The sequence below is a fragment of the Mus musculus genome, chromosome 4, assembly GCF_000001635.26.
Source record: "Mus musculus strain C57BL/6J chromosome 4, GRCm38.p6 C57BL/6J".
NCBI lineage: Eukaryota > Metazoa > Chordata > Mammalia > Rodentia > Muridae > Mus > Mus musculus.
In genome coordinates this window covers 106,413,956-106,441,621 of record NC_000070.6, presented here as the reverse complement: position 1 = coordinate 106,441,621, position 27,666 = coordinate 106,413,956, and the positions used below count along the sequence as shown (strand labels likewise).

The following is a 27,666-nucleotide window of genomic DNA, read 5'->3' as shown; positions in this document are numbered from 1 at the left end:
CCCATGTGGACAATGCAGGCTACCAGAAATGACTGACCAATGCAAGACACTTAGTTTCTGAAAGCTGAGTCTACAGGCCCTGAGCCCAAGATCGCTGGCCCTGACCACATGGTACACAGACAGAGATCCTAGATCAGAGAAGGCTGGGAGGCCACACAGCCCGACCACACTGTGACCCCCGCCCACTGTCAGTGCAAGTTCACCAGGAAGGGACCAGGTGTGTCTATGCTGCTCCCCAGTGTCCCCCACAGACCCAGACTAACATCTGGAGAAAAAGTCTGTGAGACTCCAATTCTACATTTTTGAAAAATTTATTTTATACTCTTAGAAGCTAAGAACTCCACCACACATGAACCAAATTTAGAATCCAGAGTCTTCCCTAGTTTAGCTACTTCCTTTTGAAATTTATAAACAAGATTCTGTACACAAGAGGTAGCAGAGGAAAATTCCAGTCTGCTTGTTCCAAGCTTAAGATGCTGTACACGCCTTGGTGCTAGCAGGGAGGGTGGGGCGAGCCAGGTGAGTCTGGTGGCTCAGGCTCCGGGCCTTACAGCTCATAGCTGTAGGTGACCATGAGAGGCCACCTGGGGAGCTCCAGGAGCTGCCTGTGGGAGGCTCATCTGTGTGTCCCGGTGCCTTAGGGGCAGGAGGGCAGTCCGGAGGGCAGCCTAGACTGAAGGAGCTCCTTGAGAACACATAGCATTGAGTCAATTGTGCAATTCCTGCTTGATTGCAGACCACTGTAAAAGATTATAAAAACATCTTCATCCAAAAATTGGCAGTAAAAATGACAATTCTTTCAAGGCAGGCCTGCCATAATTGTCACTTTGTGGTACTACATTTAAAAAAGTCCTCAGAAGGTTAGTGGACTGAAGCTGTTGGAAATCAAGTGGTTCCTGATGGCGTGGAAGGATGCTCACTGCAGCAGCAAAGGAAGAAGATGGACCAACGTGAACAGTGTCGGCGACCCTGATTCAGCTTTATGTGAGGACAGCAGGCGCAGGGCGGAAGGCGTCGTTTCCATAGGAAATAAGGGGCTGACTAGAAGTGGCAATTTCACTCCTGAATTCGGGCTCCTGAGTGCAGTTGCTGGCAATGATATTCCTCCATGTATCAAGGCCAGCGTTTCAATGCGGGTCCCACACAATCTTCCTATAAGCATGGGTGTGAAGAGGTGGTGGACTGGGAAGGGAGAAAATGGGATGGGTGTCCAGGTGTTCAAAATCAACTTTAGTCCCTCACATTCAAAAACTGTAAGAACACCAGCATCCGACCAGCTCTGCCACTTGCCTGTCTGTTTCCCTGAGGACACAGCTCTGCTCTTACATGCTGTCCTGACCATCTTTGTGAGTCAGGCCAAAGCTGGCTTTGGTCTGTGTTAGGCTACAGAACCCACAACTGAAGCTGGTTGCACGGAACATCTACAGTGAGATGAAGAGTCCCTGAAACACACAGCAGGGACTGTGACCTGCCTGCCGAATGTCCTCACAATGCAAAAGCAACCAAAAAGGCACTTAGGGGCTGGCTGTGCCTCTTTGACTTGGCAAATCTAGCTGACAGTGGCAGCCTGGCACTTCCAGAGGCTCCCCCAGTTCTGTGCATGGCAAGTGGAAAATAAGGCAGAACTAAAGGTGAAACAAGGCTGACACTGAGCAACTGAAGATACAAAATGTAAAGAACACAGGGAATGGCTATGTAAGCCCAGCCTCAAACGAATGAGAGATGTCATGTTGGCAAATACAACTACATGGATGGCATTTAATTATTTTCTAGTTACTTCAGAGAAAGTATATTTTAAATCTTGTCTCTTCAGTATTAGTCACATTAAGGAGAAACTAAGTCTTGAATTCTTTCTCTAAAGTAAAATTCTGCTGAATCTCACAGAGTAGCAGCTCCCAGCCTTGGTATTTAACTCAATACACAATCAACATGAGGGCCACAGAAATTATGTTTAAGCAAAGCAAATGATTGCAGATCACATGACTTAAGACTAGTTTATTCAATATGTCTCCAAGCATTAAAAAGGATAGTTTTATGAAGTCAAACTCAATAAACTTATAAAGTGCTTTTAATGGTTTGTTTTAAATTCTATTTTGGGAACAACCCATCAGTCCTTACTGACTGACGTCAGAGAACACACCTTACTCTTCTGGAGAACATAGCTTTTGTTTTGTTGTAAATTTATTATTGCTCTTGTCAATCTTGAATCAGAAAACCCCTCAAAGAGCTTAACAATGCCACAGTCTCTGATGCTGGAAGCATGTCATCAAGGTCTGAGACCATGCTGAGGGCTTTCACCAGACACCAGGGGTCTGTACAGAGGAGACATATTAAATACAAAGGCCTGTGTCAACTGGGTTCATTACTATTTTACAACAGAAAGAATTTTACCACATATCTTCACATCACTGTAAATTGGATATTCCTATTCAATGTTACTGCAGATTAATAATTTTCCCTCCCATTTCTTCTCCCTGTGTCACAGAGAGAGCCACAGCTTTATTCCTCGTCCTCACTCTCCTATGTCCATGAATCACAAGTTTGCCACCAGATTTATTTTCTAAAATCATGTGTCAATGCACATGTAGACGCTGGGACAGCTGGTCCACATTGCAGAATTCTCCCAACAGCTCCCAGCCTTCTAGTGGCCAGAGAAGTCTCTCCTCTGGAGCACGCGGTTCTCCTCCCACTCCTGGCTCCCACTCAAGGCTTATTTAAGGCCTTCAATGATGAGATTCTGGTTTCCCAAAAGGTGCTGAGCATCCTGTCTGGGCACACTGCTCTAAGGATCAACATCATCAAGGTCACTTCTTAATTCACCAATCATCATGGGAGATTCCGAACCCTGTGGTGAAGAAAGGAAGTTAAGATTCCCACAATTGAAGTCAGTTTCCCCACTGCCTTCCTACTTGTGTCTGTAATTTATAACTCTGAACATCTTAATTCTGCTTATTAGAGAGGATGACGATACAATGCTAACTATTACTCCTGCTGCACCTCATGAGGGTCATGCAAAGCATTTGCACCGTGTGGTCTTACTAAGCCACCAGAAGAACCCTTGGAGTGGGTTCATTACTATTGCCTCAGGCTGCACTTCCTTCTCCGCACCACACAGTGACTCCTTACCCGTTAGGTCATTCCTTCTGTAACCGAGTGGGCTGGATTTGGTTTATATGTTTAATAATTGGTTTTGAAGACCCAGCCCATGTCTTGGGACTACTCCCACTTGAGGTAGGAATGAGGAGAAGAAGAGACATTCCCCCGTGGAAGGAACAAGCATGTCTGATAAACTAAAAGCCAACACTGTGAAGTGAGGTCTGTGAGGTCAAGTCAAGCAGCACACATGGAGAATCCTGAAGGCAAAGGAAGACCACTGAGAAGTTTCAGAATGTGACATGAAAACAGCCACAGTACAAGCAGAAGATTCTCACAGAGAGCACAGAACATAAAGAAATGGGTATTTATTTATGGATGAGAGAATCGATGGGTAGGTGCTAAGTAGGAGGCCGGGGATTGGCCTGGTACACATGGGTGCTATATATGGGGTATGAGACACTGAGGAGGCACCAGCTTTGGTAGGGAAGTGAGGCGTTGGGCAAACTAAGTCAGGCCAAGATGAAGACGTTCACCCTGGAGCTTAGGAGCTGCACGGCGGTGGATGGGGTGGAAGCCAGGAGGCTGTCTACAGGATGGAGGTGTGCAGGGTAGCTACCAAGGAGACCGAGAGGAACAGTCAGTGAGGAGGGTTTGAGGAAGCCCAAAGGGAACTGCTATGGACTCCAGCAGCACTACCTGTTGTTGCTGGCAGCTAGGACAAGTCCTGAGAAATGCAGGCCACCTGCCATCCCAACTATGGGGTGACAAGAGGAGGAGGGGATGAGGCCAAGAGCTGACTGTTTTAAGATGGAGAACAGAGTTCAGGATGGGAGATAAAGTTCTATCAAGTTGGGTAGAGAGAAGGCTGAGAGGAAACATCCCTCCCTGTCCTAGAAAGAAAGAGACCAGTGCAGAGAGTATGGGGCTGATGTGTGAGAGCTGGCAGTGGGGGAGCCCTGGTCTGAAAGGCCATTTTCCTGATGAATAAGAACCAGCCTACATTATTTTACATTGCAAACGTGGGCCACCAGCCATCTGTAAAATGAGACGAATAGTTGCCAATGTAGTTGTAAGGATGTGAAAGGCAAGCTTTATGGAAGAGGCATCTCCAGTTGTAGCTGCGTTCACTCGCCGGTGGGTGGTTGGCTGCCTCCTTGCTCAGAGGAGGCTGCTGTGATGGAAGGCTGTGGGCCAGAGGAGACACAGCCCACAAAGCATGTGTTTGATTCTCTTTTTTCTTTCCTACAATCATGAGTAACCAAACTTTCTCCCCTATTTCTTTCTTTTATAAAACTAATCTTGAAGGATTTGGAGACCCCTAAAAAGTAGGTGTCCTTCAGGCTGCATGGGACTTTCAAGTCCGTGTTTCTAGGCAGACTGGGAAAAGCAACAGAGATTCTCAGCAACTGGACAGAATGGAGAGCCAGACAGCAGTAAGTGTACAGACCACCTGCATGCTGGCAGCAGACCCCTTAGAGTCTGGGGAGCATCCCCCTGCGGCACTGTTCAGCTATGTAAGTGCACAGCCCCCGCTTCTCGGTCACAGCACCGGAGGACTGAGCTGGCTGTCTCTATACCAACTTTCTAGAGCAAGGTCTTCTGTTTCTTGATCTTTGGAAAGCTTAGGAGCAAATGATGCCCTTTCAGTCGAAGGCAGGCCCCAGAGATACCTGCTGTAAGTGTCGCTCTCCGTTCTCATTGGCAGGACTGCTCTCGGACCCATTGCTGCTTCCTGATTGCTCTTTTTCATTCAACAAGGCTGTGGCGTATGCTAATGTGTCCTGCATAGATTCAAACACAAGAAGACAAGTTAGGGTTTTTTCTGAGCAGCAACTACTCTTTACTGACCCCTGGTGGCACCTCAGCAACAAAGCACCTTATAACCCCTTGCCCTGCCAAACCCCACTGACCAACCAACCTGCAGAGGCTCTTTTCTCTGACTGATGTGTTTGCACTGGGTCTGATGACACCAGCTCTCTGTCTTTATATAAAACCCAATGGCTGCTTTTGTACCTCATTTCCTACCCTTCCTTCTCTTCTCTGACCTATGGGTTTTAAAAACCTGGCACAAGGGTTCTAAAGTACAGCAGATCAGACACAACTCACCTGAGCTGAGATGGTTCGCTGAAAGGTTTTTCCAGTTGAAGTTTCATTAGAGACATTGCTCTGTGGAGTCCAATAATGCTCTGACATCTGGAGACAAAGGCCAGGCAGAGGTGACAAGTAAGCCCCACAAGTACACAGTTCCTATCTCACACACCAACCTGTAGCAGCCAGAGGTGCAAGTCTACCTAGACTTCTGACACCTCAGTTCTCAGGGAACAAACAGCGCTTGCCTGCTTCCCACAGGAAACACTGCTTCTCAACGCAGAGTACCAGCCTATTATCTTTCATCTTCAAAGCTAAGATAGATGCTACTTGTGAAAAACCACGGCTCAAATATATTAAAAGGAGAATTCAAAAACTAAGTCACTCTTAGGTTGTAAATTGTGTGCCAGTCCAGTGTGAGTGCTGTGCTGAAGTCCTCAGACAGTAACACTTGTCCAGCCATGCATCTACCCTCTCTATACGCTACTGTCTCCGAGCCCTCTCCACTGATGACAATCTGAATCCCAACAGACTGCTCACGGCATCCCATCTCTCCACCTCCTCACACTTCATATCACCACAAGCATTAGTACAGTACAAGAGCCTTTTATTACAGACCCTTGTTATCATTTTTCTAGTATATTGTCCTCATCTTATCATTACTATTAATCTCTTACTGTGCCTAATATCTAAACTAAACTTTAAAAAAACCCGTAGCATTTGCACGTTTGGTACTGTCATCTACTTGGGGGTACATCCACTCAGAGCACAACCCTTTGGGCTGCAGAGGTGGCTCAGTAGTTAGGAGCACCTGCTGTGCTTGCAAAGGACTTGAACTTGGATCCCAGCACCTCTAGGACCAGAGGATATGACACCCTCTTCTAGTCTCCATGGGCACTCTCAAGCATGTGTGTATACTCCCACATAGAAACATAAATAAAAATAAAATCTTTAAAAAAAGAACACAGCCCTGTGAAATGTGGGAGTGGGGTGTTACCATATTAAAACACAACTTTAATAATGTATGTATCGATGTAAGAAATGATTGGAGAGCTATAGAGATGGCTCAGTGGTTAAGAGCATGTATGCCACTTGCAGAGGACCCAAGTTTTCTAGCACACGTGTCAGGCAGCTTACAAATGCCTATAACTCCAGCTCCAGGGGATCTGATACCTCTGGCCTCCATAGGCACTAACACTTGCATGCACATACATACACAAACAATTAATAATAATAATAATATCTAAAAAAATAAATATTTGACATCTGAAAATAGTTTGGGGTAATTCTGCAAATTAAGTTTAGGAAAAGAATTCTTTCTCAGGTAAGATGTGTCGCTTTGGATGCCTATGCTTAGAGCAGGAATGCTCAGACTTCTAATACCTTCTTCTGTAACCACTGCACAGCCCAGCTCCAGTGGTGGGAGTTCTCTTTGAAGTATTCTTTAGCAGCAGGGCACCTGCAGAACAAAGGGATTCTTATTAAACAAATATTCTTTTGAAAATATTCTCATTCAATCACATTTTGAAACATATGCTACTTTAAAAAAAAAAAAAAGATTTATTTATTTTATGTGAGTACACTGTTGCTATCTTCAGACACACCAGAAGAGGGCATTGGATCCCATTACAGATGGTTGTGAGCCACCATTTGGTTGCTGGGAATTGAACTCAGGACTTCTGGAAGAGCAGTCAGTGCTCTTAACCGATGAGCCATCTCTCCAGCCCAGTGTATGCTACTTTTACTAAAACTAAATTTTCCCTTCATGTTTGGACAGGTAAGACCAACATCCACTGGAACGCAAAGGCAGATTCAATGCCTAGTTTCACCATCTCTAACTTATCAACAGTCCTGCTAAAATTGAAAGCTGGAGAACTAATAAAACCCCACATATTTAATAAATCATCTTTTGATCTAATTCTGGAAGAGTAACTTTTAGAGCAGGCCTGGGAGTGTCTCTTTACTTTCTACTCGACTTTGCCTATTCACAAAGCTATCCTTCATATAGAAGATGATCTTGCCTCTGATGTGTGTAGACAGGCTATGTGCAGAGACACTGGACAGGTAACTGTGCAGCTGTTGGTAGGGAATATGCTACTGGTCCTAGCATTACTCAGAACTGCCCATATTGACATGCTGCCGAAAACAAGTCTAATCAAGGATCCCACAACTGTGGCTGGGTGACACTTGTCTGTTGCCAGAGTACTATGTCCTCTAGGAAAAATATTATTTCAAGCAAACCCTAATTCTTGGTTTAGGAAGTTTAAGCACAAAGGATTAAGCCCAACACATTTCTCATTCTTAATATGACAGAAGTCCAAGAATGATAATTTCTATGCTACAACCTGTGAGAAAAAAGGTGGCTAAGTTCAGACACAGTATAGGCACTATACAGTCACTGACTGTGTTTGACTGTGCACTACACAGGGTTAGATAGATGAGCACACCGTATGTCCCATAACACACAAAACGTGGCACATAAATACAGTGACAGCCTTCAAAAGAAAGGAAGTTCTGCTATACTAGAGCGTAGTGTAGACAAACCTTGAAGATATTGCATTGAGTCAAGCAAGCAAGTCATGAGATACCCAGTGTGGTCAAATTCACAAGGCAGAAAATAAGAGTAGTTGCCAGTGGCTCACATGCTAGGAGCCAGCCTGGCCTGGAATGGCTTGAACTGGGACACAGCACTGGACAAAGAGGTAGCTTTAAAGATTGATGGCCTCTGGCCTTCTAGCTTTCTAACTATACCAAATGCTTGCTGATAGCTTCTGAAAAAAAAAAATCCTAAAAACTTTCTTGCTTATTCTATGGTTAAAAACCCTCTGGCTTGGGCAATTGATACCCGTTGCCTAGCAGGGTAGGAGTAAGTAAAGAATTTATTGCTATCATCTCCTTCTCTGGCCAGGCAGCCAGAAGTGTATCTGGCTAGGCTGGCTAACTCTTTGTGAACCAGAGAGGAAGGAAAAAATAGGATGTTAAAAAATCTTTTACACAAGCAGATATGCACAGACACACACACATTTACATTTTCATTCACATTCTCATTTACACATTGACACATTCACATTTTTGTTGGGCCTAACCACCTGTCTCATATATTCCACAAGTATTCATGCATGCTCACATACATACAGATACCTACACATGTATACTCAGACAGACATATATACATTTGGATAGATGGATGGATGGGGCAGAGCTCCCCAAGCCAAACCATCCAAACAACTTTATTTCTTTTCTCTGATCTTTTTATACCTTCTTAGATAAAATGTTCTTTAGAAAATTACCTCAGAGATAAAATGTTACATAAAATGGGAGTCACAGAAGGATGCTGATAAGAAGTTCAAAGCAGTGTTTCATACTGCAAGGTCATTGTAAGTTCAACACAGCAGTTTTTACATGGCCTTGTTTCATCATAGTGCACACCTGTGACTTTATTCTTGGCCCTAAATGTTTTTTCCTTAAACACAAAATTGTCCCAAGTCTATTTCTCCTTTTAGTATGAATATGAAAGCTCATTGTATTTCTTATTACTTGACTTAGCAGCCTTTACTTACTATTATGAGGAGTGGGCACATTCAATTCTTGATTCTCACTTTGTTACATCTTTCTAGTAAAGCAACTAAGACCATCTCTTAAAATTTTCTTCCTAAAATTATTTGAATCAATCAGGAATTCTATAGAATCATTAATTCATCTAAACAGAATTAATTCATGAAAGTTCATCTTTATGATCATCTGCAGGAAATCCAATCAATAGGGTGAGTTAATGCCCAGGGATTATTATATTAACTTAATAATTAATAATTAATTTAATAATAAAGGCATATCAGTTACAAGAAGCAATCCTGAGATGAAGATCTCTTTGGGGCTTGCCTCATAGAGCTCACCCATCAAAGAACATATACAAAACAGTGCACCACCTCCAGGAAGGCCACCTGCTAGCCACGGCCTCTCCAAGATGGCTCCTGACACTCAAGGAAGACGGAAACGGGGCCCCAGTATTTAGCAGGGTTCAGAGTTTTAGGTTTGGAAGATGAAAGGTTCTCGTATAAATTTTCTTTAAAAATGTACATTCTTTACTATTTATGAGCCATGGCATACACATGCAGGCCTGAAAACAACGTGTAGGAATTGATTCTCTCCCACACACACAGAAGAGGTGAACATTACTGACCTGCATGGACTGTAACTTAACAAGGTTTCAGGTGATATCATCTGTATATTGTGTCATGGTTAGAAAGTTCGAAGAGGTGGGCATGCATGCCGCTCAAACCATCTGTGATTTGACATTCCCAGCCCCAGACTGTTGTAAAGATTAGATGGGACAGCACAGGCTGACAAGTGCTTGACAGATATAGGTGACAAGATTTTGTCTCTTGAGAGACTGCTTTCAAATTGGGGACTTTCGGCCCAAAGGAGCTGCTGTTAAGGAAAGGGAGGAACTTCGGGAGAGTACAGCAGCTGTTGTTCCCAGGGTCTCTAAAGCCGCCTGATTTCTGCCCTTCTACCGCAAGTCCAGGTGATCCACCTTTTCTCCTCTATAGCTGTGAAATTCTGGCACATCAGTTACTTTTCTAACATTCCCCCTTCAGTTGCTTTGGGAAAACAAGCTAGACACATTTCCGTAGATTTCAAGCAAGCACGCTCCCAAATCAGTTAGCTTCTCTCAGGTTTCAAAACAAGGTAGTTCTCAGCCCACAGTTGGACTCACGTCCCCTGCATTTTTAGTTTGTACTTACTTTTGAGCAAGAGTGACAAGAAACTTGACACACTGGTAGCAACGGCTGCTGTCCACATGATTGCTATGGTGCATCAGTGCTGGAGGGAGAAAAGACACTTTAATTAGAAGGCCCTGGATGGGCTCTGTAATAGTGACTGTTCTTGCTCTGGGAATACATTAGCCAAGTGGGTAGGAAACAATGTCTTGATTCAACAGAACCATCCAGATTTTAGTGTTTTACTGTGTTTAAAAACAGGCGTAAGTGGCAGCTTGACTTCTTAGAACTGAAAGAACTACAAACCTTACACATACTGCTACCAAGACAAGAGCAGCAGCTACGACGACTCATCATTTGATAATGGAAACTTATGGTACTAGTTCTACTTAATGTTTCCCATTTTCTATTTTAGCAATTTAAGAATAAAGAATACTAATTGTTATGTGCCATGTCATGTGTTGATGCTTTTAGGTGGCAGAGGACCCAGTATGGCTGATAGCTATGATTAGGGTACATTGTTCCAAACCAGGGCTTGGAAACCTTGAGCTTGTAGCTCCTTTCTGTGATAAAAGGTGGTTTTTAGGTTCCTCTTCATGCTGCCTACTATGTGCTGCTTAAGGATGCGGACATGTTTGGCAGGTGAGGTGTTGCAAAAAAGAAAAACAGGGTAACTTAAAGGAGGACAGCTATACTACTAGTGACATGATCTTATGTGACCTAATTCAGACTTCTACAAAAGAAAGCCCAGACACAGAACATGGCAGACAATGGACATGTCGATCAAAAGACAATCATATTTCATGTATCTGACAGTTGTGTTCTCATTGCCTTGGCTGCTGAGGCAGGAGACGATCTCTGCTATCAGAAAGACCCCTGAAGCTTGTAGAAAACCTTATAGCATTCCTGAACCTTCCCTGAACTGGGACAGAACCCCAGTCTGCACCGTGCTGTGTAGGGCAGTCTCCTGGTGAGATGAGGAACCGAGTGAAGAGAACAAGACTTCTAATAGAGCAGTCAGCCATTGCTGCAAGCCAGGGAGAGCAGGGGCCATGCCCACTGGAGCAGAGCTTACAGAGCAACACTTTCCACTGCAGCCATGTGTTCCTAAGCTGGCATACTTGCCTAGTAATCCATTTTCTGTCTCAAATACAAACTTGACGCGCTCTACCTGGATGGGATCTTCAATGACCTGGAGAGGAAGGAGACAGAGTGAGCACGTGACAGCACAGCCTGTGCAGAAGTCCCTGCTGTTTTCTCATGATTCTACTCAAGAAATGAGCTTCTACAACAGAGCTCCTACTAAGGGGCGTTATGCCACGGCCATGCATCTCAAACACATCCCTAATTCAAACTCAAACTATAAAATTATTATGAATCTATTCATCTCCTGTATATGTGTTTCCAACAACTATTTCCATAGTTTTCTGAGGGCTGTGAGGACAAACATTTTGTGGTCATAAGGACACAAGTTCATTTTTAAATTTAGCAAAAATGTGCTTAAGGTTTACTGTTGGACAGACTCTTCTTACATGTCTAGTTATTGGCACTGAGTGCTAAATAGTGTAGCCCACTGCTTGGGTCTGTTGCTGCCCAGTTCAATGATACAGCATAACTCTGTATCACTTCCCAAAGTTTATAAACAGGACTGGAATCAAAAAGAAGAAAGAGATCAAAAAGGCAGGTTTTGGTAGATGGCACCCATCATGTACTTTCCATGATGTGTATATTTTAATTCAATGCCTCCTCTGAGCCACGGTCAACTATTAAGCACTAGGTTTTTAATGGGACACAGTCTCTTTTCTCAGAGGCCCTTGACTAGTCTCTCTCACCAGCTCATTCCAAATCAAAATCTCTTAGTTCTTTTTCTAACTGACCTGCCTGATGCTGGCCTTCTACCCTCTGCCCCTTTTTCTTGCCAGGCTCCCGCAGTCCTGTTTTCCTAATCTCTAACCTTGCTTGCTTTAGTTGTTTCTTCAAAACAATTGCCATACGGGATACTGGGGGGCGGGGGCACCCACTCAGAGGAGAAGGGGAGAGGGTGTGGGGGAAGAACTGTGGGGGGAGGGGTGACTGGGAGGGAGACAATGAGAAGGATGTAAAAATAAGGATTACAAAAAACCCAACAAAAAACAAACAAATGAACAAATGAACAACTCCCACCCCCCAAAAAAAACCAAAACCAAAACAAACAAAAAACCAGTTGCCAAAGGCTCTTGCTATGCAATTGAGTCATTTCACTTTCCTGCTTAAACCACTTGCATGGCCGGCCAGCATGGATGGCAGAGGCTAGGAGACAGTGGAGAAGAGGAAGGAGCTCGGTTCAGGAAATAAGGAGGGAAGGGGAACTGGAAGCTATGCGCATATCCAAGGAAGCACATGGTTACTCATCCTGATGACTGCTGTCTGCCAGAAATGGAACTAGTGCGGCTAGAGCACTTCCCAGTCACACTTACTGGCTGAATACACCCTGTGCCCTACAGGAAGAAGTCGGTGTGTCCTGGACACAGGCAGCAGAAGCCTTGTGTAAGCCGCCTGTCATTACTTCCCCACACTCTACTGCATGGGTCTTTAGTCACTGCATTGGAATCCTTAGCGGGTCCCCTGTTATAATGGAAAGGGTATGGAAAACAGTATCACACACCCAAGCCCACCAACTGACTCCTGAGTACTGCTCCTAGGGCTAAACACGGTGGTCACACAACCGAGGTCAACAAAGGTTAACTGTCCTCCATGACTCCTCTCATCTCTGCAGTTTAATTGCCTGTGCTTTTGCCTGGCTTCCTCAAGATCCTGGCTATCTCAAGGAGGTAGACTTTCATTGCTTCTCCTCCCAGGCAGCAGTGCCAGTACTATGATTGTTATGGAGAAGAACAGATAATTGTAGGCACACGGAAGCAAACCCAGTAAGGAACTAGCGGTTTAAAAACACATGCTAAGTAGTAAACTTGTATGCTGGGCAGTGGTGGCGCATGCCCTTAATTCCAGCACTTGGGAGGCTGAGGCAGGTGGATTTCTGAGTTCGAGGCCAGCCTGGTCTACAGAGTGAGTTCCAGGACAGCCAGTGCTATATCTTGCCTCGAAAAACCAAAACAAACAAACAGACAAACAGATAAATAAAACAAAAGTAGTAAGCATGTAAATGCAAGCAAGTGTGACTTACCAGGACCTCATGCAGTAGCTGGAATGTATTCTTTAACTCATGGGGTGGAGCAGTTTCTAGCTGGTTCTGAAAAAAGGTTGTGAAAGGATAAACACTGTGGTAACTGTGGAGAGCACTATTTTGGAATCCACCTCTCATTCTACCACCGTTTGCCTTTTCTGGTTAAGTCAGGCTCCCCTTGGGGGCTCAACTTCCCCAAATCCTTCTCTGGGAGCAGATAGGCCGTGAAGGCAGTCTCAGCCCAGTATTATTCTATACTCTGCTATGGCACTGACAAAAGTAAGCAAGAAAGGGAAAGGCTGGATTCTAAGTCACTGACAGCCCTTACAGTTCTTACACAGCTACATACACAATCTACTTTGCTTTCTAAAGACACTGGTAGTGAAGGAAACGAAAATGAAAACCTCTGAGGTAAGCTTTGTGTGAAATATATTAAAAAGGCAGTGTATGAAACAGAAATATCCACTAAGAAGACAAGGTTTATGAAAACCCTTTAAACATCTGAACTTTTATTTTTACTTATGTGCTATGTATGCTCATGTGTGTGCAGGTACCCACAGAGGCTATAAGAAGACACTGAAAATTCCACTGAGCTGGGGTATAGGCAGTTACAAACTGCCTGAGGTGGGTGCTGGGGACCCATCTCTGGTCCTAACCTTATCTTCTGTGCAAAAGTGAGCTAAGAAAGAATATTACATTTTATCAAACATTTCCGAGGTGGCAGGGACGGCACTAATAAGACACTTGGCCTGGTGCTGCATGGATTATCAAGCCGTGAAGGCAAGCCCTATTTCTTTTGCTTGGGCAGTGAGTAAGCAGAGAGGACTTCACCTCTGATGAGGACTGAACACCTTGCTAAGAGCTCCAGGGTGTTCCTCACTAGGTCTCTACTCCTGTTAACACTAATGCACCAATTACTACACAAAAGAACTTCTGTGGGTAGAAACTTGTACATACAGTATGAATTTCATCTAAAGGACCTAGAAGGACATTGCCTGTGTGACAAGCCTGCTTCGTAGGCAGATTGGGAAGTGGACCACAGATGACTAGCCGTCCACGTCAAAGGTGACTTTGGCCATATTTGTGTACTGACATTTTTTTCACCAAGAGAATCAAAACCACATAATTATGTAAAGATTGAAAAGCTAGGAAAAAGACGTGCAACTTAAAGTACTTTTGCAGTAACATCTAGGAAGGCAAGAACACTGTGGTAAAAGCACTAGTGCACAGCCGCGCTCAGTCTCCAGGCTGTTGCGGCTGAGTGTGTGGCCCTCCTTATCTGACCCAGTCTCATGTAATGGAAACCTCATCCATCCCACAGGACTACTTGAAAAGTCAGCGAGTTGAATATAGCACATTTGGCATAGCTTTTCTGTTTAGTAGAAACAGAGGTGAAGTAGTAATAATTATTGATTAGTGCTCTATAATTAATTTTATCACTGTTCTAGACCACATAAAACCCTACTTTTGATTTTTAAGACACTGCAAGTAAAAAGAAAATTATAGCTGTTAAACAATTTACCTAATTTACCTAATAATGGGCATCCCAGAACTAATATCATTAAAGTATTATTTTTAACTAGTTACAATTGAACCATATACAAATGCTCACCACTAGGAAAGGGCTAAGTGTATTATGGAACATGAAGGAGTGAAATACAGGAAATTATAAGACCAAGTGAATGAGGACAAAATTACACAGTCAATAAACTCTCAATTATAGTGAAATACAAAGACAGAGAATGAAAGGACCTAAGAGAGGATAAATTAAAAGAATACTCCTGGTGGTCATCATTAGATAGTGGAGTTAGAATTCTTAGTTCTTTAGAAATAAACACAATACTATTTTTATAATTATGGAACATGCTATCCATACTGCCTGGGAGCAAGAGAATGTTCACCAGGGACTTCATAGACTGCCACCAGCTACTGCTAGGCTTAACTCAAGTTGTACCTTAATGAAATGCAGCATCGTGAAGGAAAAGTGCTCATTGCAGAAACAGCAGTACACCACCATCTCCATGAGCGCCAGGAGGGAGCCAGTGAGCTCTCGCAGAGCAAACATGACCTGTGGGAGGACACAGGAGCAGGCTCAGCCATCAACGCTGCTGCTCTTGCTTTCACTCAAGTTCAGAGATGAGGACCCACTGACACCGTTCTAGAACTGGGCTTTTTGTTTGAGGTCTAAGGATAGATTTCAGAGTGTCTGAGTCTACTGTCATTTATACAGATCTGTACAAACATGCACTTTTTATTCCTTAAAGAGTCATCTTCACCAATTTTCAAATGCAAGCATTCTCATGTGAGAATAATGACTGATGACAGGAAAATAAAGTTAAACTTAAAAAAAATATGTTGCTCACAAACTCATTTCCATATACCATCAGATTCTGGAAGAATTCATAGGAAGGTAACTATGGGTGGGACAAGAGCTGGCTGGAGATGAGACACAGTGTATGCCCTGTGCAGGCATGGGAACAGTCCACAAGTACATTGTTTTTTTTTAATTAAAAAATTTTTTAATTTACATTTCATATGCTATCCCCCTTCCCGGTTTCCCCTCTGCAACCCCCTACCCCATCCTCCTTCCCTCCCTGTTTCTATGAGGGGGTTTCCCCACCCACCTAACCACTCCCAACCCCCCTGCCCTAGCATTCCCCTATGCTGGGCCATCGAGCCTCCACAGGACCAAGGGCCTCCCCTCCCAACACATTTCTAAGGTTCACACACACATGCTTCTAGGCGGCAGGGTTTTAGGTCCAAGGAGAGATAGACCAGCGACAAAATCTTTTGATAATGAAGTACTTTACATGTGAACTGTCACTCACCTTCTCTGGGACCTTAGGGAAAGTTCTTGGTTGAAGAAGATGAATAACATCCACTTAACAAATTTATCCACCATCCATCTACTCAGCCACCCATCTACACATACATACAGGCAGTGAGCACGCTGACAAGTGCTCCACCATTAAGTAGGCCTCATCTTTAATTTTTTTGAAATGTGTATAGAAGATAAGCATTTCTTCTCCTAACAATATTTCCTTTCACCAGAGAAACTTGAAATATGTACCAACGAAAGGAGTTTGCTCAAACAGGAGAAAATGGCTTCAGCACAGCAATTACCTACCTCTAACAGATAAGGCTTCCCTTCCGACAAGAACAGCAAGGCTTCTACTTCCTCATGGAGGGGCAGCAGAGGGCTGGAAGGAGCGACACTAATAGGTGGTCGTTGTTTAAATATTCCAGGAGCTTTAGGAGAACCAAGAAACAAAACACAAAACACAACCTGTCTTACTTGGAAATGTTCCACGAAACATGTCCGCCAAAGGGCGAAACTCTCAGATCTGCTCACGCTATTGCTATGTTCTTAAAACTTGATCCTTCAGTCTTCTGGACCAATGAGCTATGTAGACAAAATCCTATTTTCTTCAAAGTTCAACTCAGCAATAGCTATGAAAAAGTAGCCAAAGCTGCTACCAAAGAGACACTGAACAAGCCACCGTTCTCTAACAATTGTTTGCAAAAGACCACCTACTCGAAGGCAGACTCAACCCACAGAGCAGGGCTGAGTCTAAAGAAATGAGGACACACTGTCATATTTTCTGTTGTAAAACTGTTTGAAGTCAAACAACAAGATGAATTTTTATTTCTGAGATGAACTACTCAAGTGTTCATGTCCTGTGTCAGAGTTTGTTTTAGCTGTCAACTTGACACTAACCAAGGGTCACCTGAAAAAGAGAACCTCAAGTAAATAATTGCCCAGATCAGATTAGCCTGCAGGGTGTTTTCTTAATTGCTAATTTACGCAGTAGGGCCCATCCCACCAGGGGCAATCCCATCCCTAGGCAGGTGGACCTGGGGTGTGTAAGAAAGATGGCTAAGCAAGTTGAAGGCAGCAAATCAGTAAACAGTATTCCTCTGTTGATTTGTTTCAAGCTCCTGCCTTGAGTCTTGAGTTCCAGCCTTGGGTTCCCTGATGATGGACTATAACCTATAAGCCAAATAAACTGCCCCCTCCCCATAAGGTGGTACTTACCACAACAGAAAACAAACTAGAACTCTATTCGTGTGTCCTTTAATGTCTCTTTATATAGTTTTTAAGTATCTTTCAGCTGGAATGATGCACTTTAGAATCTTTCTTATTTCCTGCCTTTAGATTTTACTGTACACATTACCACCACACGTGGAGGTCTATCACTTATAGCTGTGAACCTGTCTTTGTGTTTTCTTATCTACAGAAGGGGAGAACATCTCTCAAGTTTGCTTTGGGCAATGAGCACAGTAAATACAAGCACCACGAGAAAGTGGAACACACTGAAAGCACTCATACAGTTAGCTACTTTGTAGGACTACTATGTGACGTCAGGACAGACCCTAGGGACTGTACACAACACAGCACACATGTATGATTAGGATACTGGATAATCATACACACAAAAGTGTATCTGTGACTATGCCACTAGTGGGGGACAACAGGACCCATTTCCAATTCTAACATATTAAAAAAGATTTCACTAATTTACATTAGAATCACCTTTGCTTTCACAAAGGACTTTGGTATTTTATCTGATTAATCCTTACTATACCTAGAAGTTATTTTTAAACTATTTTCATTTTGTATGAAGGATCAGAAAGGTGAGGTGGCTTGGTCAGGTTCTCACAGCTCAGAGACAATAGCTCATACCTTGGCTATTTTCCTACTACATTATAGTGATGAATGAACTCTGAATTAGAATTTAATCCTAGAGTACTTTAAAATAATCTTTTTTTCTCTCTGCTCCAAATCAGCGATTAACTTATTTTCTGTTGTTCTCAGTAAACTAGGTTACATAAGGTGAAGTTTAGCATTAATTGAAAAAAAAAAAAAAAAACAACTTTTAAGCACTCCTCAAATATCAATAGTCATTTGAGAAACAAATACTATTGCTTCAGTTCCTAAGATGAAGCCCTCTTCTCCCGCTTCTGATGTGGGAAGGTCTGCTCAAGCTTACCAACATTCCTCTGTGAAGAGACATCCGAATGCAGGACCAGCAGGGCAACAGTGTTGTGAAGATTCCCAAACTCCCGTGCTTGTGCTGAACTCCATCTGCGTATCTGTCAGTAGAGAAAGGAAAGCATGCTCCTGTTCTGGGTGGGGAGGGGTCACTCGCTGGTGATGTACTAAACCATAGCATCTCCTGAGCCCACAGTGGAGGAGGTCAACATAGACAGTCACGGGTCTAAAGGCATCTTCAAAGGGTTTGCTCCCCAGGAAGAAAACATTAACTCAAATTCTAAAACCAAGTATACAATAGAGGCTGAGCAATTTCCCTGAGCCTCGGTGTACTAGAAAACCATGAAGCTGGAGGACAGGAGGCCTGGCCCTGTGGCGCCTCCAGGGTCTTGTATAAATGGGCACATGGTCCCTAAAAGTGCTTCATTTAATGGCAGAGATAGTCTACCTGCTCTGCCCTCTTTGTGGCTTTGAGGATAAAGTGAAATATTAAAAATGAAAATATTTTAAAAGTAGTGTATTCCACAAATGCAAGATAATATTGACTGCACGTGCAGTGCAAATATAGTGAATTCAAGTCAGTCCTCAGTCTAGGTGAAGAGTCAGACGGATTACAAATCCCAGCACAGTCAACATCCACAGCAAGCTATGGTGGCAGTACTATGTTTACTACTTAAGAGTGACAGCAGTAAGATGATGTGACAGGGCTGAGAGGAGTTTAGGAGTGTCAGTGCCAAGTCTGCCCATGCACATAGCACAGCACACAGTGAAAAGGCCCAGACTCTGAGATCCCCAGAGCTGGGCCTAGATCCATTTCACCAACACATGTGCTTTGTCATCTTGCATAAATTACTTAGCACAGTTGTGCTTAAGCTTAAATTCTTCCTGGAGAATGGGAGAAACATTGCTGTGTGTATCCAAACTGTACAGGATGACGCGTGTGCTACAAAGGGCCTGGCTGGAGAAGTGACCCAAGCCCTTGGAGGAGCCCAGAAGATCGTGAGTTGGATCCCAGACATTGGACGGTTAGAGATTGATTTTTGCTTTTGATTGTGACTGTGCCCTGATATTTTCCCTCTTGAAGGAAGAAACTGTTTTAGTGGAGCCCACAGTTAAAGAGACTTTTAATTGTAAAAAGACTTTGAATTTTAAGAGATTGAAATTTTAAGAATATGTAAAGACTGTGGGACTTTTAAAGTTATTTAGATCTTACATGTACACACATGTGCTACAAAGGGCCTGGCTGGAGAAGTGACCCAAGCCCTTGGAGGAGCCCAGAAGATCGTGAGTTGGATCCCAGACATTGGACGGTTAGAGATTGATTTTTGCTTTTGATTGTGACTGTGCCCTGATATTTTCCCTCTTGAAGGAAGAAACTGTTTTAGTGGAGCCCACAGTTAAAGAGACTTTTAATTGTAAAAAGACTTTGAATTTTAAGAGATTGAAATTTTAAGAATATGTAAAGACTGTGGGATGTTTAAAGTTATTTAGACCTTACATTACATTACATTACTAACACTCTTACATTACAAACAAGAAGCTGTAACATTGAAGTTGCCTTGGAGACTCAAGGATGTTAAAGATGCCAGAGCCATGGGATACATGCTGAGGAAAGCTGCTAACAGCAAGTGGAACCAGCCCAGGAGAAAGCAGTTTGTTGCAGTCAAGAAAGATGAAAAAGGAGTGGAGATCTGAAGACTGCTTTGATATCAGCCATGGAGATGCAGAGTTTGGAGTTTGCCCAGCTGGTTTCCTGCCTTGCTTTGGGGATTAAAGTTAATTATGTTGAATGAATCTCAGAAGAGACCTTGAACTTTGGACTTTTAACATTGTTGAGACTGCTATAGACTATGAGGACTTTGAAAGTTGGACTAAATGCATTTTGCATTATGCTATGTTTAAGTATGGCCTTAAGTACTTGTAATGTAAGTGTAATGTAATGTAATGTGGGACTTTTAAAGTTATTTAGATCTTACATCTTACATTGCTGTGTGTATCCAAACTGTACCACCACAGACAACTAGGTGTAACTGCTACAGAAGAAGCACTCTATGTACCATTATTGAATTCTAGCATTGTAGGCATTTAAAAACTTACCAAAAGAAATACATGGATAAGAAAAACAGAGCTATATAAGGATTTCTACAGGCCAGGCCATATATGGACACGGCATCCAACCCTCCCTACCCCAACCCCCCCTCTCCCCGCCCCCAATGCTCTGGGAACTAATACGTTCCTATCATTTGACTAAGAACACTAAACCGCAGTATAGTTCAGTTTTTAACAGTCCAGCTTCACAGGTGGATTCCAACCACCCTGAAAGAATTTCACAGCTCCAGGGGAAGAAAGGAGAGGACTCCAAGGCCACTTGAAGTTCCTCTTCTACTGATCTCCAAAGACTTTTAAGGCCTACATAGAATTAAGACTCAGAACTAAATGAAATAACCCCTTATCGTCCACCAGATGAAAGCCTGTAACTGCACCTCACTGAGAAGAGGAGCAGCCTTACCTGACTGTTCTGTCGGCTGACCCCAAGGAGGAAGCTGATCATGTGTCGCAGTGCTGAGTGCCGCAGAAGAAGGTCTCCAGCCCTGATACCTTGCTGTCACAAGGCAGTAGAATGACAAATTATACTCCCAGCCAGATAAAAAGTTGTTTCAAAACTACAGTCAGATGAGAAGTTTTAAGAAATCACCAAGTTAACTGCTGTAACTTATGTATAGTGAGTACTTACTAATGTCTAATCAAAGACTTCTGAGCCTTCCACTGCCACCCAATGGCAAAACCACTGCCGCTGCCTTCCACTGCTGCCACTACTTGTATCAGAATTCTTACAAGTAAAATTATCCATTAATTTGGATTTAATTATCCATTAATTTGGATTAATTTGGAAACACCAATGGAACCACAGAACTACACAGAATGGAATCTAACATTTTTCCATATATGAAATAAGTTTTAGATTATAAATATGCTATGTTAGGAAAATGCATTAGAAAACAGTATTTACCTTTTGTACAAAAGTGTTGAATAGAGAAAAGTACTGAGCACAGTTTTTACAATTTTCTGGGACATCTTTATCCAAAAGAGCAAGCAGGACTTCCAATAACTGATGAAGGCTTTTTAACTGGGGAGAGGAAAAGGGAAATTATATAAAGAGAAAGAAGACAAGGCAGACACTGCCACAGGGCTAATGTGAAGTAAACCAGCGTAAGAACAAAGGGAAATCGATACACTCCAGTCTTAGATTTAAACGGACTTATGCTTTGGAGAGCAGACCAGAGTTATCCTTGTACCTTCCAGGAGAGTGTCGGAGCTGTAGAACTGAGAGAGAGGCCACTGCGACTTCCTAGGTACCAGAGCCCAGGCCATGATCCTGCTGGCCCAGTTGTCACATGGTCTCCAGAGCCAGTCTCTCTGTCTTACAGAGAGGCGGGTACCAGGGGGGATGGAGTCTGAATCCCTCCCTCCACTAGGCTGTTTCTTCACAGTCACAGATGCAGAGAGTAAAACACAGACACAGGCAGGGCTGGAAACCAAGCCGATGGAGCAAATGGAGAGCAACAGCCTGACAGATGACACGGCAATACCGACTCACTAGGAACTTACTTGAAAGCCCGCTGACGCCTCATGGAAAGCTTTGAAAAACATTTTATTTGTTTAGAAACCATTTTGGTATGACAGTGCTTCTGCTTTCCCTCCCACCCCAACTGTTTTTGGACAACTCCCTAGAAATTCATTTGTTATCCAAGCATCAAGACCAGGCTCACTACTCTTATTCGTTCATTCCTTTGACTTCATTCATAGACTTCTGGAATACCCCATTCATCTGTCACACCCATTATAACTAATACAAGTTAGCACTTACACAGCACTTCAATTTCAAAGGGCAGTAAATAGTGGGTGGCAAGAGGTACAGTTTCCATTGTGGGGAAAACAAACACAAAATACACCAGCTGGATATCAAATGGAACTGACTTCGAGAAGCATTTTCCATGATTACACCCTCACTCCTTTCTCTTCCACTCCCTGCTCTTCTGTCTTTAAAGACTGGTGATGCCCTGTTTCCTGCCTTTTCTCTTTGGACTATACAGTGGATGAAGGAGAGTAAGGTAGACTAGGGTAAGCACTCTTGAGACCCGTCAGACAGCTCTCACAGGAGTGTCTCAGAGCAATGGTAGTCAGTCTCTCTGAGCAGCTCCCAGTGACCTGCACCAGGTGTGGTTTTGGTGGATGAGGGCTCTGCTGCTTACAGTAATAGAAAACGATTGCTTCAGAGTGCACATGACTCTAATGATTCTGGAACTGAGAGGAGAACTTTCAGGACCTTTCTAAGAGCACATCTGACTTGCTGTTCCTTGCCTTCTCTATTCCTCTGGTGGAGCAACATTCCTGACCTTGTCCGGTCTAACAGTGCTTGCTGGGACAGGTACTACCAGTTCCAGTACGTGCTTGGGTGTCCAGATACTAACTACATCTGGACCATCCTCCTTCAAGGTTGCATAACAAAGTCAGCATCTGAATTTGAAGCAGTCATTCCTATAATCATTGATGCACAAAATGCCTGGAGCCAATGTTTATAAGAAGCCAATTTATCCTGACACTATTGTTTTTCAAAGTTTTCCATGACGTATCAGCTGTTTGAAACAGCAAACTTGGGAGTAACTGCTGTACTTGAGAAGATTTCATAACAAACTGAACAACCAGACTGAGAATGTACACCACATATTTCCCCAAGGCTTAAAACCTTTGAGAATAAACACCATAGTTTGTTTTATCATGTGTATGCAGAATTAGGATTCTGAAAGTATCAGTGCAGAGAACAGGATTAGGAAGAAGAAACAAAGCTCAGGGAAGGCTGAAGGTGGAAGGAACTACCCTACCCTGGAGTGAATGGCTCTGGTTTGCCTGCCAAAAGTAGTCAGATCAGGAAAACAGCTTTTGAGGAAACAGAAAGAGCCAAGGGTGATTCAAAATGTCTAGATTAGAAGTGTCTAGATGCCGATTAGTCTCAGTTCATACAGTCTAACACAAGTTCTTGAGAGAAGACTGGTCAGGGCTCTAGGAGGAAAATCTTAAAGCAGACAAAAGCAGATCTGAATTCTTTCAGTCTATCCTGGTATGCATCAGAAAGTCTATGTGTGTGTGTGTGTGTGTGTGTGACATGTAGCACAAATAACCAGTCCAGACACCAGTTGTAGGTCATCTTATTATGCACAATTGAGAACATCTGATAAAAACAGGACACATCAAGTTTACAAGTAAGACTGACCTTATCCTGATAAAACAAGGCACTGTCTAAGGTCTTCTCCAGAATGGTGGCCACAGCGACTCGTACTTCTCTCACACTGCACTCCAACAAGAAAACCCTAAAATAAAGAGAAACACGATATAAAAAGGACATACGTATATAATAGCTCTAACCTGCTCTCCACACCTAGAACAGCCATGGAATGAAGTGACTCAGGTATCAGTCCAAGCAACTCGAGAGCTTCCAGGCTCACATGGACTGGGCTTTCCCAGGTCACTCCATATGCTGTGAACGAGATTTGGGAACCAGAGAGAAAGTCACCAAGATTCTAAGGGGTAACTTGAATGTTTTAAGGACAAGAGACACCTATATAACATTTGCAGTAGGACTTAAGCAGATGCATAAACTCTTGAGAAATACTGAATATTTCCTAGTGTAACACTAAAGAATGAAAGAAGATCTAGAATGCGGGCGGGAGTGGGGGGTGTCTAGCAGGCAAGTAGTCAAGTCTCCTTCAAAATAAAAAGCAAGACAAAGAAGGGGAGACCCGGGGATGTAAGTTTTGAAAGTTAACATTCATAAGAGACACATACAGCAAAGCCCATGCGTGGGCTCTGTAGGACATGGATCTGTACAAATGTTGTGGGGAGGGAGGGCGGAGGATGCCAGTCCTGAAGGTTAGCATCCTAAGAGACACACACAGAAGCTCGTGTGTGGACTATGTAGGACCTGGCTCTGTATAAGCATTGTGCAAGATGACATTTCTAAGGTATTTGGGGGGAACTCTGAGTGAGGTGTAAGAAAATATGAAGGAATTCTTAATTTTGTTTGGTTTGAAAATGATAAAGTGCTTATGCTGGAAAAAGCCAAACTCCTTTATGTGATAGAGACATATGCTGAAAATGCTAGTGAATTCTGTGTCCGAAACTGGCTTTAGATCAGAAGGAAAAGCCAACTCCATTCCTGGGGAGAACTAGGACAGTGAGCGAGGGTTGTGTAGGACCCTTCTGCCCAGCTCTACTCTGTCTCTAAGTGTCTTAAGAAGTTCCTAAAGGATGTAGAAATCTTTTGTCTTAGTGGTTTACGCTTTAAGTGAAGTTGAGAACATTCACTATTACAAACCCCAGAAATCCTACATTAAAAACCTATATAAAGAAAGAAGCAGTATGGGGTGTTGCTATGAAAGAAGCCATTGTAATCCTCATGTTTTAGTTAAGAGAAATATCTGTATAGGCTGACAATCTACCCTCACTCCAAAGTGCAGTAAAATCTTTGGATGACAATATGATGTCACTCTTGGAAAATTCTATGCCATGAGACTGTTTAGCATACAAAAAGATGAACAATATTGTATAGAATTATCTCCAGATTATGTATATGCATAGATAATAAAACAAAGTGACTAAATGTTTGCATTTGTGTTCCATCCTGAGACACATCTCTAAAAATGCAAATATCCCTCAATTCAATGAATTTCTAAAATAGTCTGGTCCCAAGCATTGAAGGGAAGGTCTCTTTGCCTATGCTCTCTCTGACTGTGTGTGTGTGATGTGTGCTAGTGAAGACACATTTTAATTAGAGCAATGATACACTATCTTTAAGGCTCTATGGGCTGGAGACACAGCTCGGTTAAGTGCCTGCCCTACAAAAAGGTTCAATCCCCAGAAGCCATGGTTGTTTTCAAAAAGGCACGGTAATGCACAGTGCTAGGAATGCAAGGCGAAGAAAGACGAACCTGCACACCAACGAGACCCTGTCTTTAAAAAAGGTGAGGTGAGGAGAGGAGAGGAGAGGAGAGGAGAGGAGAGGAGAGGAGAGGAGAGGAGAGGAGAGGAGAGGAGAGGGAAAGAGAAGAGAGACAGAGAGAGAGAGAGAGGGAGGGAGGGAGGGAGGGAGGGAGGGAGGGAGGGAGAGAGAGAGAGAGAGAGAGAGAGAGAGAGAGCACAAGCCTGAAGGTTCTAGAGAAAAAACTAGATAAAAAATTATTTTTCTTAGATTTTAAACAGCACCTGGTGGCTCTCACCTTACACTCTCTGCAGCCACCCTTGCCAGAGTCTAGTTCGGCAGATGATTTTGGAGTGGCCTAATTTCCTTACTACTTCAGTGAAAAGATTAAAATGGACTCTAATCTGACAAATGGTTTCAAGTTGAAATGTAAAAAGAAGCTTTACTTCTAAATGATAGGGAAAGATAAAAGGCTCGTTTAATTCAAAGGTCTTGATACTTACTTTACCAATTCTCGTCCTTCAGAGCTAATAAAATATTCAACAAGCCACTGACAAGCATCCAAACTTTTTGAAAGTAATGCTTCAATAGTAGCAATCCATTCTTCAGTGTCAACCCTTTAAAAGAGCAGAGTGCAATGTCAGGCTCCAGCACGTAACTGCAGAGTGCATCTCACAGCACACACCTGTCTACCTAGCGATCCCAGTGGCCAGGATCAACAAAGGGCAGTTCAACTAGTCACTGGCTACTCACACACATGACAGTTTCCATGCTTGGGTTATCTATGATGTGACCCTCACCCACATACACAGGACACATGTGCAGAGCTTTCACCTTTGACTGATTTTCATCTTTTACATCTTCCGCATCAACTTCAACTGATGAAGACCAGATGTATCACTTTTTGTCTGGCATAACTAAGCATGTGTCACCTACAGAACAGCCTGTTTTATATCATACTGCTAAAATCATTAACATCTTGTTCAACATTTGGACAGAGAAAAAAATGACCTGACTATACTACTCATCATCTCACACCACTCCTGAGACCCCAGTGCCTTAACAACGACAATAGTGAAAGCAGACAAAATGGTGACAGTATAACATGCAGATATGAGTGAATTTCACAAGTCAAAGTACCAACTGAATTAAAAGACAGAAATGTGCTCTTTTTAAAATCATGTAACTTCTGGTTACTACACATAAAGTGAGATTGCCATTACTAATTATTTTTCTTCATGAGTCTGGCTGAAAAATCTTTCCCCAAACTCAGACATGAAAAGCGTATTCACTTTGCTAGCCAGTTCCCTTTTTCCCTTAGGTATATTTTTTACAAGGCCCGTCAACCCTCTCTCACCTTGAGTCACAGTCACGGACCAACTATTACTAACCCAGAACCTTTATGCTCCAGACACCTTGTCAGGCGCTGGAGATAAAAGCCATCGATGAGTGAGATGCACATCATCATGTCTGGAACTCTTACTATCACTCTGAACATACTGGTTCAAACTCCTCCATCAACTGCCACCGAACACAGCCCTGACGTTCTGATCTGGAACCCTTACAAGTACTAGAAAAATACAACTAACTAGTCACTCATGGGTGGCCTTAAGCAAGTCCTGCTTGCTATTCTAGAGTCTTTCTTTCTGCCTAGAATGCTGCCTTCTCTTTCTTCTTTTTAAAATCCTCTGAAGATATCGACAGACAGGATTTTACCCAATTCTCAAAGACATGAAATTTAATCTTAGAGTACACCAAGTTCTTCTTTAAAAATCAATTCTCAGGGCCAGGAGTGGTGGCACACGCCTTTAATCCCAGCACTCAGGAGGCAGAGGCAGGCGGATTTCTGAGTTCGAGGCCAGCCTGGTCTACAAAGTGAGTTCCAGGACAGCCAGGGCTACACAGAGAAACCCTGTCTCACCCCCACCCCCCCCAAAAAATCAATTCTCACTAAACCTTTCCTAATGACTGAGGGTATGTTTCAGTAAGCTGATTGTATTAGGTAGTATTGTGATATTTTGAAAAGCAGAATCTATAAATTTATTTTTTCATTGAATTAACCAGTGTTTTCTGTAACAACAGAGTAGTTAAACATACCACCCTTACCTGAGTTTTTTCTTTGTCCGTAGGTAAGTTTGGAAAAGGAATTGAATGGCAAGCTGCAAGCTCACTTTTGCCATGCAAGGATAATATGGGTGCTTTAATTTAGTCTGTGAGAGGGAAGAGGGTATTTTTCATAAACACCTTACAGATAATTATATATTCTACAGAATGTAATAATGACAAATGATAAAGTTAGTAGGAAAAACCCTAATCTTAGCACTTAGAAAGTGAAGGCAGAAAGGTAGGTAGTTCAGAGCCATCCTCGATCACTTGGAGATAGCCTGGGTTACATACAACACAAAGGAAAAAAGAAATGCCTACCCAGTTAATAATATAAAACACTCATTTAAAAATTTAAAGTTAAGATAGCTTTTCATTTGTAAATGAAATCTTTTTAGAAAAGAGTCTTTGACCCTCTTGGCATTATTAACAATGGGACTGTAGACAAGGAAGTACTAGAAATTTTGAGTCTGACAGTATATGATTACAGTTAGCCAATAGAGAACAGAAGCAACTGATGAAAACC

At 42.8% G+C, this 27,666-nt stretch overlaps 1 protein-coding gene across 5 annotated transcripts in view; it reads right to left on the bottom strand.

Annotated features, from left to right (window-relative positions):
* Positions 1–27,666, bottom strand: part of Usp24 (ubiquitin specific peptidase 24) — a 130,634-nt gene that overhangs the window by 4,992 nt on the left and 97,976 nt on the right. For 2 of the 5 annotated variants that reach the window (XM_006503176.4, XM_006503178.3), the window contains 15 exons: positions 27,144–27,247; positions 25,541–25,654; positions 23,334–23,430; positions 21,072–21,188; positions 20,571–20,663; positions 18,060–18,162; positions 16,196–16,317; positions 15,023–15,136; positions 13,069–13,134; positions 11,031–11,097; positions 9,930–10,008; positions 6,568–6,643; positions 5,203–5,289; positions 4,767–4,877; positions 296–2,845 (listed from right to left, as the gene is read on the bottom strand). In XM_006503176.4, coding sequence (XP_006503239.1) covers positions 2,783–2,845; positions 4,767–4,877; positions 5,203–5,289; positions 6,568–6,643; positions 9,930–10,008; positions 11,031–11,097; positions 13,069–13,134; positions 15,023–15,136; positions 16,196–16,317; positions 18,060–18,162; positions 20,571–20,663; positions 21,072–21,188; positions 23,334–23,430; positions 25,541–25,654; positions 27,144–27,247 — 1,413 coding nt within the window. In that variant the 3' untranslated portion in view covers positions 296–2,782. Of the gene's footprint in view, positions 1–294; positions 2,846–4,766; positions 4,878–5,202; positions 5,290–6,567; positions 6,644–9,929; positions 10,009–11,030; positions 11,098–13,068; positions 13,135–15,022; positions 15,137–16,195; positions 16,318–18,059; positions 18,163–20,570; positions 20,664–21,071; positions 21,189–23,333; positions 23,431–25,540; positions 25,655–27,143; positions 27,248–27,666 lie in introns of those variants that run through there. The other 3 variants (NM_183225.2, XM_006503177.4, XR_003954974.1) reach the window with 3 other exon arrangements.